Source organism: Athene noctua, chromosome Z, assembly GCF_965140245.1.
Source record: "Athene noctua chromosome Z, bAthNoc1.hap1.1, whole genome shotgun sequence".
In the NCBI taxonomy this organism is placed as follows: domain Eukaryota; kingdom Metazoa; phylum Chordata; class Aves; order Strigiformes; family Strigidae; genus Athene; species Athene noctua.
This window is the reverse complement of record NC_134077.1, coordinates 74270872-74287793: the sequence shown is the minus strand read 5'-3', so window position 1 is coordinate 74287793 and position 16922 is coordinate 74270872. Positions and strand designations below refer to the sequence as shown.

Sequence of the window (16922 nt, the reverse complement as noted above, 5' to 3'; positions counted from 1 at the left end):
CTGGGCCAGAGGCTACTTCCTACATGCATGCAATTCACAGCGTAGCGTGGTTAGGCTCCCCTCATCTACTTAAGAATTTGCTAGATAATAATGCTGTCAAAATAACTGGTGCTTCACTCAGAATCATCCAAACTGCGTACCCAACCAAGTATCTTTAATATCTTTCCTACATAAATCAGTATCAATACTAAAGTCACTCATTTCCAAGTACTACTAGCAGAATAAGTATGATTGTGATTTAATCTGTATAAACAAAGTGATCAGCCTAAATACTTTCAGACTTGAAAAAAAAAAAAAAAAAGACCATTGTCAGCAATACAGCAGCTCTCCATCCATACATCAACTCCAGTATAACAGGAAGCAGTATGTATGGGGCTTGCTCCTGCAGGGCACTTAGTCATTTAGATACACTGTACTTAAAATGTACCCTCTTACAAGAAAAAGCATTTCAGCTACACACACAAAAAATACCAGTAAGTCAAAACATGAGTAGCACTGCACTGCAGACAACAAACCTAAGTACACATGTTCAGTTGGCAATTAAATATTGTCAGCAGCCCCCCGAAAGCACAAAGAAGCTGCATAAACCATCCCAAACACTTAAAATTGGGTGGAATACCCAAATAAAACATCCAGTTACAGTATACCTATAAGTAGTAATAATAAATTTACTTCTTAAAATGTGCAACTATATATTAAAAATATTCGGTGTAGTTAGTGATCTTTAAATATAGCTTTTTTACCCCCATTTGCTTGAAGTTTTATAAACATCAGATAATCGAGGGGAGGACTGACTGGAGTAGATTCTGGAAAAAATTTACTTCTATATGATCCTTAGCAAATAAAAAATGTTAGCATATATCCTTGTTTTAAAATTACCTCCTCTCTTTTACCACTGTGTGGTATTTGATCTCTCTTCTGTAAAGACTCATTACTACTGTATAAATTTGCCTACCTGGATCCTACTATGCTTTCTTGCACCTCTCCATTTCACTTCAGATTATTCTTAAAACTTGGAATGGATTGTGCTCTTACCCACGTTCTTCACATCTGAGAATAAGAAATGTCTTCTCTTCAGAATACTCTTTCAAGGAGCTACATTTCAGCTCACTTGAGACCATTCTTCAAAGCCTGCTATTTCTTATGTCTGTTAGAACTGAACTTCTTGTAATCTCATTCCTGATTCTTATCATGTCTCCTTGCACAAATCTAATTTTTTGCCAGAAGAACTGAGGCTCTCGCCTCATTCCACAAAAACTTAATTTAACATTAACATATTATTATATGGTTTAACTTGTCTCCTTTTTTCTCCCCAAAACTAAGAACACAATTAAAACCAAATGTTACTCACCTGTCAATGAATTGGTCAATTATGACAAGATCACCAGGTTGTATTTCCTCACGTAATGAACCACAGGCAGTAGTCACTAACACATGCGAACAATTTTCTTCTTTTAATGCCCAGATATTGGCATGGTAATTGACGTTCGATGGCATAATTGTATGATGCCTTCCATGTCTACAAAGATACATGTTTCAAGAGAGTAAAATAAATCAGACTGAAATTGCTTCCTTCTCCCAGATACAGAGAATTCCAGGAAACGTAATTTCCTTAACAACACTGGAAGTGGAACTGATCATTTCAGTTACTTCCAGTGTAGCTTGTTTTCCTAACTGTATTAAGGTACTCTCAGTATTTGATTTGAGAAGTAGTGGTGTAGCTTTCTTTTTAAATGCAAAAATTTTAAGTTTGAGACTGTCATAAAAAGCATCTTGAAAATACAATCCTAATACACTTTAGCAGCTTCAAGAGTACAAAAAGCATTTTTCTCTGAATTTTTAAAGTCAGTTCCATAGATTCCGATAATCCAAGTCTAGCAGATTAAATCTTCCATACCGTACAACAAATTTGTAAGATTTATATACACCTCAACAAATTTTCTGCCCAGAAGTGCTGTTTGTATTCTCACCCAGAAAAGAACGGCACATCACAGGAAATTAAAACCAGAAAAAACAAACTGTTTTAATCTGTCACCTTCCCAAAAAACCAGCAGAATCATCACATTTTTCTCCTTGCTCTTAAAATGATCTGACAGCTTACATAAATTAGAAGAATGACTTCACACTGTTGCTCTGTATTTTCTCACCAAGACAGGAAATACTTAACACAAAAGCTTGTGCTTAAGACTTATCTCAGTCATCACTATAGAGCTACATCACTCACATAATGATTAAACACATTTGAAAATTATTTTCAACGATGTAGGAGGAGAGGATGAACTTAATTTCCCAACTGATTCTTTCAGAGACACAAAAAGGTCTTAAGAACTTTATTAACTGAAAACTGGGAGTTGCACACATGACAAGCAGGATTCCCATGTTGTCATTAGCATTTCTGATAAGCTACTAGGCATGTAGATTTATTGCTTAATGTTGCAGTTGTTGCCATCCTCTTCTAGAATATACATGCCTCTTTTTATAAATCTGGCATTCACAACCAACTCTGTTATTTTTCCCAAAACACAAAGTGAAGTTGCAGGTATCTTACTCCCAAAAGTAAACTCACGAGTGTCATACCTGAATGGTCATAAATCCCAGCAAGGATGTAAACCACAGCCAAGTTGTTCAGCCACCTGTAGCCCAAGGTCTACTTTGATACAGAACAGCTATGCGATCTTGTCTTAGCATTTCATTTGAGAAAATGAGAATTATGTTGTCCAGGTGTAATAAAATACATGAGCAAAGTCCATGCAAGGTAAGAAAAGTAAAACCACAGACAGAAGTGTAATGGCAGAAATGTTTAACAGTGAGCAGCTTAATGGAAAAGTACTGGCATGAAACCAACTGGGGCCCTGATGCACCACTGGGCCATAATTGCCCTGGCCAGTCTCACCCTGGGCCTCCACCCAAACACTCATTGCTCATGAGCCTAGGTGCTCCTGCCTTCAAGCTCAGGCTCCAGCCTTCACTCCTGGCATAAGTCACATATGTGCCTGTGCCCAGCACTCCCTCCTGGATGGCCTTAAGACCTATCCTGTAGTTTGTCTCCAGACCCATTCTCTGGATGGACTTTGGACACATGCTGCAGCATTAGTCTCCAACCCTGTCTCTGGCTCCATCTCCTACTGCTCCTGTTTGGACTCGATTCATCACCTTGACTTGTCTGGGACTGCTGATGGACTCTATTATCAGCACCTGGCCCTGCCCATGCTGTCCAGATGCTGACAACTGCATTAATATTCTCCTGTTTAACCTAGTAGCACACCGGTCCTAGATACCCACAGTTACATTAGCGTGAAATTTCTGTGCACTCATCTGGCATCTCTTCTGAGAATGGTAACAGATGTCTGAATAAGAATGACCCAGAGTGGGAGAACTGAAGTGGATGCAGGCTCCTAAGCAACAAATGTAACAGACAGAGGACTCAGTAATCAAAGGGGATGATTTGAAGAGTCTACAGTGATACCAGAGATACAATTCACCTGGAAACAGGCAATTTCCCAGTTTCACAAAGGAAATTTACAAACACAAGGAGCAGACAAATTACTGAGGTTATCAGGTACCACCTACCTATCAACAGAGCAGGCAGCCTTGCAGGTTCCTGTTCTTAGTAGGGCAGTATGCTGCACTGGATTTCTCTTTTCTAACCTATATGGTATTTTTAATACACTGAGTTCCTGCAGCATCAAATTTGTTCAGGACAAAACCCAGACTTCTGCTGGACTTTGCTAGCAACCACACAGAGCAAGATGAAGTCAGAGTAAAAATTTGGTTCACCTAATATAAAAAAAAACCCAACAAACTTTTGAGAAAACTTTAGGACACATAACATAAAACCCCTTAAAATGCTTGTTTACCTTGCCAACAGCACACAATCCACATTTTTTATCTTTCCCAATATCAAAGCATCCGAGGGCTGCAAGAGAAGCAAACAAGGAGTTACAGCCTGACAATCACATTAGAAACCTTAACTTTTCTTGCTACTCTAAAAATAAGCAGGGTAGTTAAGAAAGGAAATACTGGTTACCACTGTAGTCTTACATTTTCTTCAGCTCAGCTCTGTAATTTGATATGGCAGATTAGTAACAGTCTGGAACGGGTAGATCAAACTTGACACCAGAAAAAATAGCACAATTTTCTGTGTCCATACTAACATTAATATTGGAACTCCTTACTGTAGGGTTTGAAACAGTAATACTTCAAATACTTTGAAACAGCATTTCAAACAGTGCTACACAAACATGAAAAAATGTACTTGTTGCTTTCAAATTGATTAGCACTTTAGTCTCTTGTGCGAACTTTGGTTGTTTTTTTGCTAAACAGGTGCCATTCCCTACTAGAAGCCCCCTCCCAACAGATACCAGATTTAATCTGTCCCTTTCCACAACACTCCCCATTCTCTTCTCTGTCCCCTTCCTACCATGGCCCCCTAGCTCACACTAGGGGTGTGAGGAGGAGTTCTAGACTCCTCCAACACAACCTTCATTCCTACCCAGATTCCTGACGAACTCCCTCTTCCCTGCTGCTGGGAATCCTGCTTTTGGGAAGTGAACTGTGATATGAAAGAAAACTTCTGGTACACTAGTGGCAGAAGCAGTGTTGTATTTGGTCAGCCCAGGGCCCAGGAGACAGCATGAACTCTCCTCTCACAGCTACACAATGAGAACATACACAAGCAACCAGGCAGGAAGTGAGAGCATTTTGGTTTTAGCTGTCCAGCTGGGACACGTGTCCTGCCATGGTCATACTGCCCACATGGGGCAGCCCCCAAGTCATCAAACACCACTACAACAAACTGACTGCTCTGTGGGCTATGTTCTGCTCCTGGGCTACATGCACCAAGGATCTGAAACAGACAATGCTTCTAGCTTCCCTTTTTGTTAAAAAATGCAAGGCCTCTGTTTAATTAGATATTAAACTGCATTTGTGCTAAACAGCAGTACAGTTGGATGTGCTGCTTCTCCTGCTCAGTTCAGAACTGCATGCATTCACTCTTTATTGCAATGTAGAAGAAACTGTAAATAAGCTGGAAGCCACTCTGTATCAATCTTTCTTTGCATACCCTGGGATTCAAAGCTGAAATAGCTATTAACACAGCTCTTAATTCTATTACACACTTGAAAATTCGCAGAGATCTAGAATAAAGCAATACATGAGCCCCACATAGCTGCATTTTAGAGGTACTAATTTCTAATAAAAACACCACTTTCTACTACCCATTGCACAGGTCTTTCAGGTAATTTTTAATGTGAAATCTCATCAAAGCATAATTAACTCAATCACCTAGGTTTAATTTCTGCCCACAGATATTTTTTTTTTAATAAAGGGAATGTTCCAGAAAATCTATTTTTAAACTGTAGTGTATTCTGACTTATTTTTATAAGTTATCAATTAATATTAACTTACTGACATTTAAACGCTTAATCTATTTACCTTACTTTATACATACTCATCTGAACCAGACATGGCTTTCAGAGCAAAATTTCACACAGGGTGAAAGCCTTGCTGTCTAGTTGTCAAGGCATTTTGATGTTGCAACATTCCATAACAATGAAGGTTGAAACATTTGTGGGTTCGTTTTATTCTGAGAGCAGGCATTTGCTGTGTGAATAAACTTGCAACTTAGCTCATAGCATGAAGTGCTAAGGCTTGTAAAACTGGCCCAAGCCAGAGTTGACCTATAGATGAATCCTGTATATTTAATAACTGAAAACCATTGTGCTAGTAGGTATTGCACTAAGTTACAACGATGTTCTTATGCTGATGTAAAAAAGTGCTAAAGCATTGAAGTACTGAAGCCGCTAACATAGTATGTAATCATGAACAAAGTATGTAAACTCGCTAGTGAAAGAGGCAGCTTAGACAAAATATAATCAGTAGTGAGGAGAGAATGTATCCAACTTCCCGTGTTTAGCCTGTTCAAGGCTGAGAACGCGAGTATCTGGCCCTGTTAGAAACTCCCTTGGTTTCCCCCCCCCAGCCCTGGCCAGGCTTTGGGTGGAATCCAACAGGAGAATGAAACCAGAAATTTTCCTCTCAAAACAAAGGTGCCAGCTGTTCTGGCCTGTCGATCTCTGGTCTATAGTGCTGGGCCCGTTTGCAGCGACTTTGGCAGCCTCACCTACGGGTGGAGGCACCTCGAAGGATTTCCCCCTTGCCGGGACAGGCTCTGCAAACCCTCGCTGTGACCGGGGCTGCCCAGCCACTGCGGGGCTGGGTGATGATAATATATGTAAGTGGTGATGTATTTTTCTTAATCTCCATTCTCTCTCTCGTGTAGTAATGATTTAACGAATTACACTGTTTTTTCCTGTTTGCTGTTTTAAGTGCACTATTCTGCTTTTTCTTACTGCATGTTTTCTGTATTACACTGCTATCACTAGTAAAATACGCCAGCTCTTTTCACTCTGGTGTCTTGAGTTTAATGGTATCCTTAAGCAGCAGAACATAGCAGGACACAAAAATACTCTTAAAAATTAAAAAGGACTTCAGCCAAAATTCCTTGCTTCCTATCAAAATTAAAAGTAAAGATCAGTAAGTCGAAGACTGGATCCTTTGCTTTACAAATGACAGATTAAAGTTTATTGCAAGCAATAGATTCAAGTTTATATTAGTTTCCAAAAGATTTGGGGTAGAAAGGTCTAATTTAACTGCTATTTGATATTCAGTCACCACAGAACTTCACTGAATTTTGGCTTACGCTGCTGATGCAGCAAGAATCCAACAGCTTTGAAAACCAACAGACTTCAAGATCTGGTTGCAGTAGCCAGGGTTTCTTTCCCTATCTGCTGCCATCCTAGTCATTTCAAAAGGCTTCAAAGTGGCCATGTAACAGGACTGGTTATCATCTTTACATAGATTTCCACAGAACACATTCAGGGCATCTTCCAGGTGACTGCCTGAGCACCTTTCTTGTACATTATTGGTAGAAACATGGCAGGGAAAAAGAAAGATTTGGAACAAAGGATGTTCTGCTAAATGATGAACTGACAGTTTAAGAAAAAACTTTGCAGATACTGCATCATGGGTCATTAAAAGAGAGGAAATAAGGATAAGCCAGCATGTATAAAGTTACAAGGAAGTGAAAGATACAGAAATTTCAAACTATGTGTTAACCACTTAACAGAGCTAGTGTATACTTCTGTTCCGCTCTTTCACCCACGAGTTCTTTCCAGTCCTGTACCTCTCTACTATTATGTCAGTTACATTCAGGAGCTTTGAAATGTTAATAATAAACACTTCCAGTGGAACAATCCGAGTTTAAAGCTCTAATACAGTACTTTTAAAGCAGGATATAATAATAAAACACCCAATTTGAGGTGTTTTATAAATTTGAGGTGTATTATAAAACACCAAACTGAGAAAAGTTCTCAAAATATTAATAATTCATGTATGCATTTAACTACTTCCCCCTTCCACAAAATCCAAGTCAGATATATATTACTTAGTGTTGCAAACCAGAAAGGGAAGCAAAGAACCCTGGGCAGTTAACCCAAAATTATGAAAGTAACAAACAATTTAAATAAATCCCATTTGTCTGCAACACAAATATGCATAAAGTATTGTTCATGTGGTGCTTACAGAATTAATTTTTTCTTCAGTCTCACCTCAGAACCAAGCTAGAACAAAAAATGGAACAAACAAATAAAATAAAACCTGAGGAAAACGATATGGAGAAGTATCTCACAGGTTCCCCAAGCCTTCATTTAACCTGTGGTCTAGTTTAGAAACCAATGTACATAATTTTGGGTGGGCAGAAGAGGAGCGTAAGTGTTACATCACATGGTCTGATTTTCCTGATGCAAGCATACAAAGCTCATCTGCAAGGTGGAAACCCCCAACCCGCTTTGTTTGCCAGATATATGCATGAGCAAAAAAAGCGAGGGCACCTAAAATAATTTTCTAGAACAGGAAGATATTTTGCCAGTTTGGGGGAAGGTGATTCAGAACCAAGTTCTGTCATGCAGAAAGTAAAACAACCTAACAAAGTATATTTTGAACAATGTCTTATTAGTAGCTTCAAAATTCAATGATTAAGAAAAATGCTCTTATAAGCAATTTTCTTATCCTGTAAGAGAACAATATTTTCCATATCTGGAGATGGAATACCAAGAAGTTTTCAGGTATTTTCCATAGAGTACCAAATCTTTGATGCAATCAAAATGGTGGAAGCAGACAGGGAGAAAAGAAGGCTGAAATATTAACAGCTGTAAGCATATTTATTTTTGAAAAAAACTAATGTACTGCATGTTCACTAGTATTAAGTATTACTAATGTAATGTGAAAGATCATGGTGGAACGGACCAATGCCAATATGGAGAATTGCAAAAATTTTCATACTAGTTTCCTTTAAACTTTTCCATATTTCACCTGAAAAAAACAACCTCACATTCCCTAGTCATGTAAGTTTTGTTATTGAATGATTCTTACTACTACAGAAGACCGAAGCAGAAGACAATTCAAGGACTCTATATGAACAAAATGTAAGCTATTATTCTACTTCTAAAAGTAAAGAAATAGCATTAAAGAAACATATATTTTGCTGTTGTCAAATGTCAAAGGTGCCAAGGAACATGACCACCAGAAAGGTTTTCAGTTAAAAATCTTTTGGCTATGTCCTTGCCAAGAAACTCAAGAATTAAAAATGAAAATTCAAGGAAAGTAGAATTGTACACTTTGCATTTTTAGAGGGTAGAATGAAACGGACATACATTTTTTTCACTATGCCTTGCATTTTCCTTTTGGCATTCAGACAATTTTCATTGTTCTAGTTTTGCTTCAACTACATAGGCTTGATGTTGCATCTCTAATTCTCTCAGCAATTCAAAGACCACAAAGTTCTGAACTTAGAATCTTATTTAGATCAAGCCCTTTATCTCTTGAAATTTCAGACAGATCCTCTCTTCAGTGATATCACGGCTCTTTGAAAAAGCATCTTCATGGTGGAAAAATCCCTATTTGGTTTTATTTCAGTAACAATCAAGAAAAAGACACACCTTTTAAAAAAATACTAACCTAAACCACAAACTTCCAAATTTTTCCAAGCACATATTAAAAAAGTTATCATTTCACCTTCTGCATTCAGCAACAGCTGCTTCTCTCATCTCTTCTGTTCTAAAATGAGAGAGGCAGGCTGTGTAACACCTTTCCTGAATGCTAAAAGGTCTCCACAGCACAATAAGCAAATATTGATTCACCTAGTGATACCAATTAAATTTGTGAGGTATGTTTCTGCTTTAGTTGAAGTCCATCAACCTGACTCACTCAATGAACTTCATGCCACTGTCACTTGTAATCTCAGCCCTGCATATCTTACACTAAGGCTGATCCACCTGTTGCTCCATGAGGATGAAAACCGAGGATGTAAACTGCATTCAAACACTGAAGTTAACGTGATTCTATTCAGGAGTGCCTACAAGAAACAACCATGAGAACAACAGTCCGAGCTTAGGAGTTCATATCTACAGGGAGAAGAGTGACAGGCCAGCAGGGGTAAGGACAAAAGCTTGCTGTTTGGTTGTGCTCCCTTTCACAGATACAGAAGCCCCGTAAGTTGCAGTTTTCCATCCAGGCCAGTTTAACAGTCCCAGTTCAGCTCACCACAGTATCTAGGATCCCTGCTTGAGTTCCTATCATGACATCTCAGTTAGACACCACTCCCTGCCCCACCATACAGAGACAGAATATTCACAAGCTATTTCTGTAAACTGAGCCTCTGCCAAATGCGTAATACATAAGCTCAGAAACAGACAGTCCACTGGTAGAGGTTTCTCAGAAACCACAACAGGCAACCAAGATTTATTTTCCCCTATTCATGTTGCATTCTGTGAAGAACATATTAAAACAACAGTAGCTAAGCTGACTCCTAAACGAAATTAAAAAGCCTTCCATATTGAGGAAGCTTATTGCACTCCCTTATGCAGGAGTCATCCTGCAGGTACTCCTACTCTTCTTAGTAATACTAAACACTGCTGTAGGCCACCTAGTGTACCACAGAGTTTGGGCCACTAAAATCCTGCTGCATGCCAGCGCTGTGACAAAACCCTCTAAATGCTGTGCTGCCACTGTGCTCTTAACTCTGATCTGAACAGACCCCTGTGAGGGAGAGGAGTGTTTCATCCTTCCTGGAAACAAAGGCTTTAGTTAATATCTGCTACTAGTGCTATTTTTGCTCTGTGAGCACTCTTCAGACACAGCCAAGCTATGACTAGCCATGACTCTCAAAAATACAGAATGCAAGAGCACCCAGTTTGGTTTTGTCAGTGGATTCTACTTCAGACCAATACTGGCTACTTTTTGGAGAGCATGGTACAGAAAATGGAGGAGACAAGTTCGCTTCATTCTCTTGCAGTCTGTTAGACTTTGAGGGATAGTGCAAAAGTCAAAAGTATTTTTCTGATTATGTTTTCTCCTCCCTTAATCTTTATCTCCTTCCACATCTTGAATGGTGTGCACACAAATTCCGCTTGCTTTTTACTTCCCCCTTAAACCATTTTGAATGGAGGCATGGATTCAGATTTTCAATCACACACCACAGCTCTGAGCTTTTTTGGAAAGCTTCTACCCATAAAATGGCTCCTGCTACCACATGCTAGATGTTTTTTTGTATGTATACTAGCTTACACAGATTTCCTAAGAGATAATTCTGATAGAATTATGAAGCACTCAGACTCCCCCGGTCTTATGATATTACAGAGTATCTGAGATCCAGTTCTTCTATGAACTTCCTCCCCTTGATTTTCTGCCTGTAAATCTCTCATCCTTTGCCTTGCCTGTTTCTACTATAAATACTTCGGGGCATAAATTGTCCTCCACAACACACTCGACGCTGTGTATAAGAGCAATACCCATAGCCTCCACTCCCTTTTGCTTGGAAAAGGTCTGAAGCAATGTGAAGGAGAGCTGGCCAAGAATACCTGTGCCACAAAAACAGTTTCAGAGCTTAATTTTGTGGTTATAATCATGATTGTAAGGAGAGCACTGGTAAGTAAAACATAATTCGGTGGGTACAGGGAAGAGGGTGGCCCATATACCTCAAAGGAGTTTTCTGCAGTTCAGAAAGGTTCCTGGAGCAATGTGACATACACTGCAGATCACACAACAGCACAAATTTGAAAGACAGGGTTTATCGCTCTTGACTGCAAATTCAGGAGACTCAGTTTGTAAATTCATCCAATCTACAAACGAAAAGAGGTATGGTCTCCTTTGCATATCATCTTTTTAATAATCATCTTGTTTCTACAAACTAAGAATCATGGAATATATAGCAACTAAAGGGAAACAGTCTTGTGACAGTATCTCCTTTATGCATTCATTTAACGGTCTGAAAATTCTTAAAGCATACAGACATCTTTAAAAACAGCAAAAAATCTCAGTAATAAAAAAGAATAGGTTATACACACCTTGCCATAGGGAGTATCAACATATTTTTCTGTTCTTCCTTCTAAGATATCCGGATCATCCAGGCCAGTTCCACCAATAATTCCGATCTTACACAGAAAACTACATATTAGTCTTCTTGAGATTGCACTCCATTCAACAGCATGTCTGAAAAATTAACTAGGCAGCTACAAAATTTATTTTCTGCTTGAGATGGGATTATACTACAGATTAACAAAACATAATATACCCAGTAGAGTTTCACAGAAAGGAAATTTCAAATGACTGACTTTAAACAACTGTATTTAACTTGCCCATTTCTTGCACCATGATTCTCCTTTTAAAAGATACCAAATGAAAAAAGCTATTGAAAATGCAGAAAGATGTGCTAATTCATCATTTATTCCCAATACAAAAATGAAGGGTGTTATTTGGGAATGACTCAAATGAGTGAGAAACACCTGTATAAAGCATATTGCAAGAAAGGCTTCTTGTTTACACGGGGAAAAACAGCCCAATACATGACAGCCATCCTGAATACCCAGGCATTATTATATAGTATATAGTATTATACATACAAAATAGTGAAAACCTTTTTACAAAATAATAGTAGAAGGTTTGTGTGTTGACTTGTCAAGATCTAAGACCTTTCCCATTTCTGTAAATTGTCTCTGCACAGCTTCTGAAAAGGGGGACAGCCAAACACCATCTTCACAGGTGAAATAAAAAGAATTTGCTGACTATTTCACCTGCTGCGAGCACTGCCAGGTTTCTTCACATATTACAAATAGATTGTCTGGTACCTAAGAAGGTGTAAGTGCTCATTCAAACTCTGCCTGCAGCTGGGTCACTAATTTCATCCCGTGTGGACACACTACTGTCTGGTTTTACTCACAATCTTTCCCTAGGTAGAAACTTAACAGACTCTTGATCCTCCTACTTTTTTTCAAAGTCTTTTCAAGTGTCAAATTTTTATAAAATTCGCTAACAGTTTCAAAGCATAAGGGGAAGGGAAAAGAGATGGCAGAGCAAAGGGCCACTTAGATAAAATGTATTTTATTTCCTTAGGAAATCAGGCTAAAAGTTCTATGTTATGATACAATTTGCAGTAAAAAAGCATGAAGTGACTCACAAAGCACCTATATGACATGCTTTGGTAATCACTGATTTCTTGTTCTTGTTCATCTGTTCTAGTTCTTTTGTAAAAAAGGGGAAAGAAAAAAAGGTAATTTGAAACACATATTCTCACTAAGTCTAAACTCACCTGTGATTTCATATTCCAGCTAAAGAAAAATGAATCTGAGTTTTCTTGTTCATCATTAGAAAGTATCCCATTTTTGTCCTTCTAGGGATAATTTCATTTTCAATCAAGTCAAATTTTGTCTTGAGTTCAGAACACTTCCAGCTCTTTGGATGGAATGGGTACTTCACAACCTCAAGCTTAGTAATGGTATTTAAAAGTAGTGTCACTGTTTATCACACACAGAGAAAATGCTACTACTACTTTTTTTTTTTTTTTTTCCCTCCAACACAATGAGTTATTGCAAAATCTGTCTCACTTTTAAGCTGAAGAATTCATACCATGGATGAGTTGCTTGTCATGAAAAAAAAAAAAAAAAAGGAAATATTCTGGTGGACTTATTACTGCAATGGTTCCACCATTTTTTCTTGTTTTTAAAGACAGAAAATTTCTCAAGTGAAACCTGCAGACCTCAATGTACAATACCCTCCTTCCACAACACACAGCCAACTGTCTCTAGCTTTTTCTAGGCTTTCACATGCATAGACGCCTCTGTATTCCACCACTGTATTAGTTGGCTTATCAAGCATTTTGTGTCAATTAGCAGAGATTCTGGGGTCTTCATTACACATCACACACACTTCTAAGAAAGCTCTTCACACCAGACGGTGTAAACTCTGATACACCGGTAGTTTTAACAGATCTCCTATTTTTCCTTTTGCTACCCCCCCGTGGAGCACGAGGAGTAGCGCAAAGGGAAAATACCAGTAAAAATCCACAAACTCCAACCGTGAATATACTCAAGCATTAGGGAAGACCTAGATCATTTGCAGTAGTACTGATGGTCTGTTCCCATGTTACTCATGTTGCTTATTTATCACAAACGTTCAGATTGCTCATGAAAATCCTGAAAACTATATAGATTTTAGGATTAATAATTTTTTACCTTAAGAATCTTGTGAGAAGTGTGCAACAGAAGCAATCATAAAGCTCAAAGTCAACAAGAGACCACCTTTAACATTGTTCATGTATGCATTCAGTAAACAGGGAAGATTACTATATTAACAGAAGTCAGGATCAAAACAGTGCCTTTTTCTTTTAAATCTAAAAAAAAAAAAGGTTCCTTCAGTAACTTAGCTAGTTTTCCTTTGATATGATTCTTGTTTTATTAGTGCCCTATGATTTAAGATTGAGACTATTCAAATAGGAATGCTTATATGCCTGAATTTTTAAGTCTGGCAAAGTAAAAGTTGTTGGGACTGAGGAAAACAGTGCAATACTGGACATACCAGCTACATGACATAAAAGATATTTTGGAACTGCAATGCTTTATGGTCCTTATGAATGCACAGATCCAGCACTGTAACAGACTGTTCCTGTACGAGAAAGCAGCACACCTTATCTGTGGCAGTACAGAGCTTGGTCTGTTCATGGCAGCATGGATCTAGTGAGGTTGCTTTCAGATTTGCTCTTGGGCTCCTACTCCTGCTGCCACAGTGGAATCAATATATGCTTCTGCTGCACAGTTCAGTGACAAAGCAGGATTTTACTAATGGCCATGCTGTCAGAAATGACTGCAGTGCTAAACAGTCACAGCTCCCAGGGCAGAGAACCCACAGCATGGAAGAAGAGTTAGACTACCTTGAACTTGCTTTTGACTTCTTTCTCCTTGCAGCACTTTGATCAACCTTCAAGCTACCTTAGGCAACACTGTCTAGAGAAAGCCTGGGCTCACTGTAACTCACAGGAGAGCTACTACAGTGGAAGCAATGTTAGGCCAGCAGAGGTTTGTTGAAGCAGCTGATTCTCCAACCATGTAATACCAACTTGAAGCTTAGCTCCAAACCTAAAATTAATTTTACCTCTCTGCAAGAGAATTATTTTTCTTCCAGTTTACATAATCTCCAGGAGTATCAGCTGTATCTGGGGTCTGAAGACCCAAAAATCTGGTTCTATATTAAATTCTGCTTTACAGATCTTCTAGTTAATTATCAAAAGGGATGCAGTGGCTCTAGGCTCGGTGGAGAGTTACCCTGCTAAGGAAGCTATTTCCACCTAGCAGCCCAGGCAAGGAAGGGCAGAGAGAAGTAGACTCAGGGAGAAAAGTCTCGCCTTTCCTCAAAAGGCAGAGACAGTCAAGTCACATCTAGGAGTGACCTCAAGACTATGCTCTATTCCAGTCTTTGCATGCTACAAAGTGACACAAAGAACCTGTAAAAATTAATGAAGGTGGTAGCTAAGGTTATCTGGAATTTAGTCTAAAGTAAAATGGCATTGCAGTGGAATGCAACACAGAATATTTTTGCTATGGTATAGTCCATCTCAAACCTTGGGAGGAAGGGCAACAGAAGTGAAGCCTAACAAAAAGTTATCATACCAGTAACTACAAAATCAAAAGCATTTCTCTGTGGGAGTCCAAATAACGATCACACTGAAGTGTATGCCTTTCTTTACCTAGTGTTTGGTGAAATTCCTCAATAGGTTGACACACTAACAACCAGTGAACACATCTGTATTCCTCTCTTCTCTTTTGGGATAATGAGAGGATGGCTTTAAAAAGACTCATTTAGGAGATAAACAGCAAACTGCATACAATTTATAGTTAAGAGAATAAACCTGATGTCTCTGTAAGATTAAGACAGTTTGTAACAGATTGTTACACACCAGAACAACCGGGAGAGTTACTTCACCTCAGAAAACTAATTTGTATTTTGCTCAAAAGACAACCCCAGAGCTTCGGCCTGCTCCAGCCTAACCGGCCTTCTTATCTCTGGCACAGGCCGTCACCTTTTGGAGCCATTTTTTAAACACACGGGACGGACTAGTCTTAAGCGAAACTTTTGTACTGTCTCACTTCTGCTGCAGCTTTGGAATTTGTGCATCCAGCCATAGTCACAAACCCGCTCCGGTCTCTCTCCCTGACAAATCACACACCGTAGGCGGGTGGAAAACCCTGAGAAGCAAAGGCCTCCAGCTTTCATTAAAAAAAAAAAAAAAAAAAAAAAAAAAAATCCGTCTCTTCCGGGACGACCAGGAGACGCTGGCAGGGCCGCGGCGCCCGAGGCGCGGCCCCGCGGCAGAGAGGCCCCAAACAGCCGAGGCAGAGGCTCGGTGGGGGAAGCGCTCAGCCCGGCGCTAGCCGCCATGGCTCTTCCCGCCCGCCAGGCACCGCTAAGGGCCGCCGTGCTCCCGGCGGGCCGGGGGGCGGAGCGGAGGCGGGCAGCGAACAGGGAAGAACACGGCGGGCGAGAGACAGCGCCGGGGCAGCAGCGAGGCCCGCGCCTTTCCGCTCCGCACGCCCGAGGCCGGCCCGGATCGAGGGGAGAGAGGCCGCAGGCGGGGAGGGGTTGAGGGCGGCGGTGGGCGCCGCCTCCTGCCGCCACCGCCGCCTCCTTCCCAACCCATGGCGGCGCGGAGACACGCTTACCTTCACGGCCGCGGCGGCCGCCATGTCAGCAGCGGGGGGGGCGGGGCGTGCCGCTGGCAGCCGCCCAGCCCGCCGGGACCGCGCGCCGCGTGTGGCCCGGCCCCGCCCCGCTCCTCGGCGCCGCGGGCCGGGGGCGGCGGGAGGGCGGGAAGGCAGCTGTCGCCGTCGGGCGGCCTTCGCTAGGTGGCGGTCGCTAGGTGGCAGCGTCCGCCCGCGCTGAGGGGAGGCCGTGCTGGGCAGCGCCGCCGGGGCCTCTCCGCGGACACCTCCGCCCGAGGAGATGCGGGGGACGCCCCGCAGCCGCGGCTCGGCGGGAGAGGCCGGGGGCGCCTGAGGACGCCGCGTGTGAGCCCGGTACTAGCTGTTTTGCCTAATGCTAGTCACACAGCTGGAATTCTTCAGGAAGCGATTAGGAACATACGAGCAGAACAACTACGTGGAATAAATTCTGGTTTATCGCGACTTTGTGTCAGAGCATAGGACATAACCGCTTCCCCCTCTGCCCTGCTTCTTCCTCAGGATATCTCCTCTTCAGAAGTGGGTATTGTCGTCCCATTATTTTTGAGTATTTCTATCAATTCCTACACTTTATCAGAACGGCCTCATCAGAATGTCTCCAGCATACTTTTGAAACACCACTATCATCTAGTCCGTAAGCCCTGAAATGTTACTACATCTTTGAAATGTATCCCCAGTGAAGGTTTTTGGATATTCAAAAGACCACCCTTAATTTAAACCATATTAAACCTCTAAGTGAATTGGTTTGTGTGACTAGCAGATGTTTTGATGTCTTTATGCATTTCATTACTACAGATAGATACAAATATCAAAAGCAGAGCTTTCAAAATAGTATCTTGTTAATCAGAAGTACTTATT

The 16922-nt window shown here is 40.6% G+C and overlaps 1 protein-coding gene across 1 annotated transcript in view; it reads right to left on the bottom strand.

Annotated features, from left to right (window-relative positions):
- Positions 1 to 16107, bottom strand: part of MTAP (methylthioadenosine phosphorylase) — a 32321-nt gene extending 16214 nt beyond the window's left edge. The window contains exons 1-4 of the mRNA XM_074931672.1: positions 16047 to 16107; positions 11403 to 11489; positions 3858 to 3916; positions 1352 to 1519 (exon numbers count right to left, since the gene is read on the bottom strand). Coding sequence (XP_074787773.1) covers positions 1352 to 1519; positions 3858 to 3916; positions 11403 to 11489; positions 16047 to 16070 — 338 coding nt within the window. The 5' untranslated portion in view covers positions 16071 to 16107. The remainder of the gene's footprint in view (positions 1 to 1351; positions 1520 to 3857; positions 3917 to 11402; positions 11490 to 16046) is intronic.
- Between the last annotated feature and the right edge of the window lie 815 nt (positions 16108 to 16922).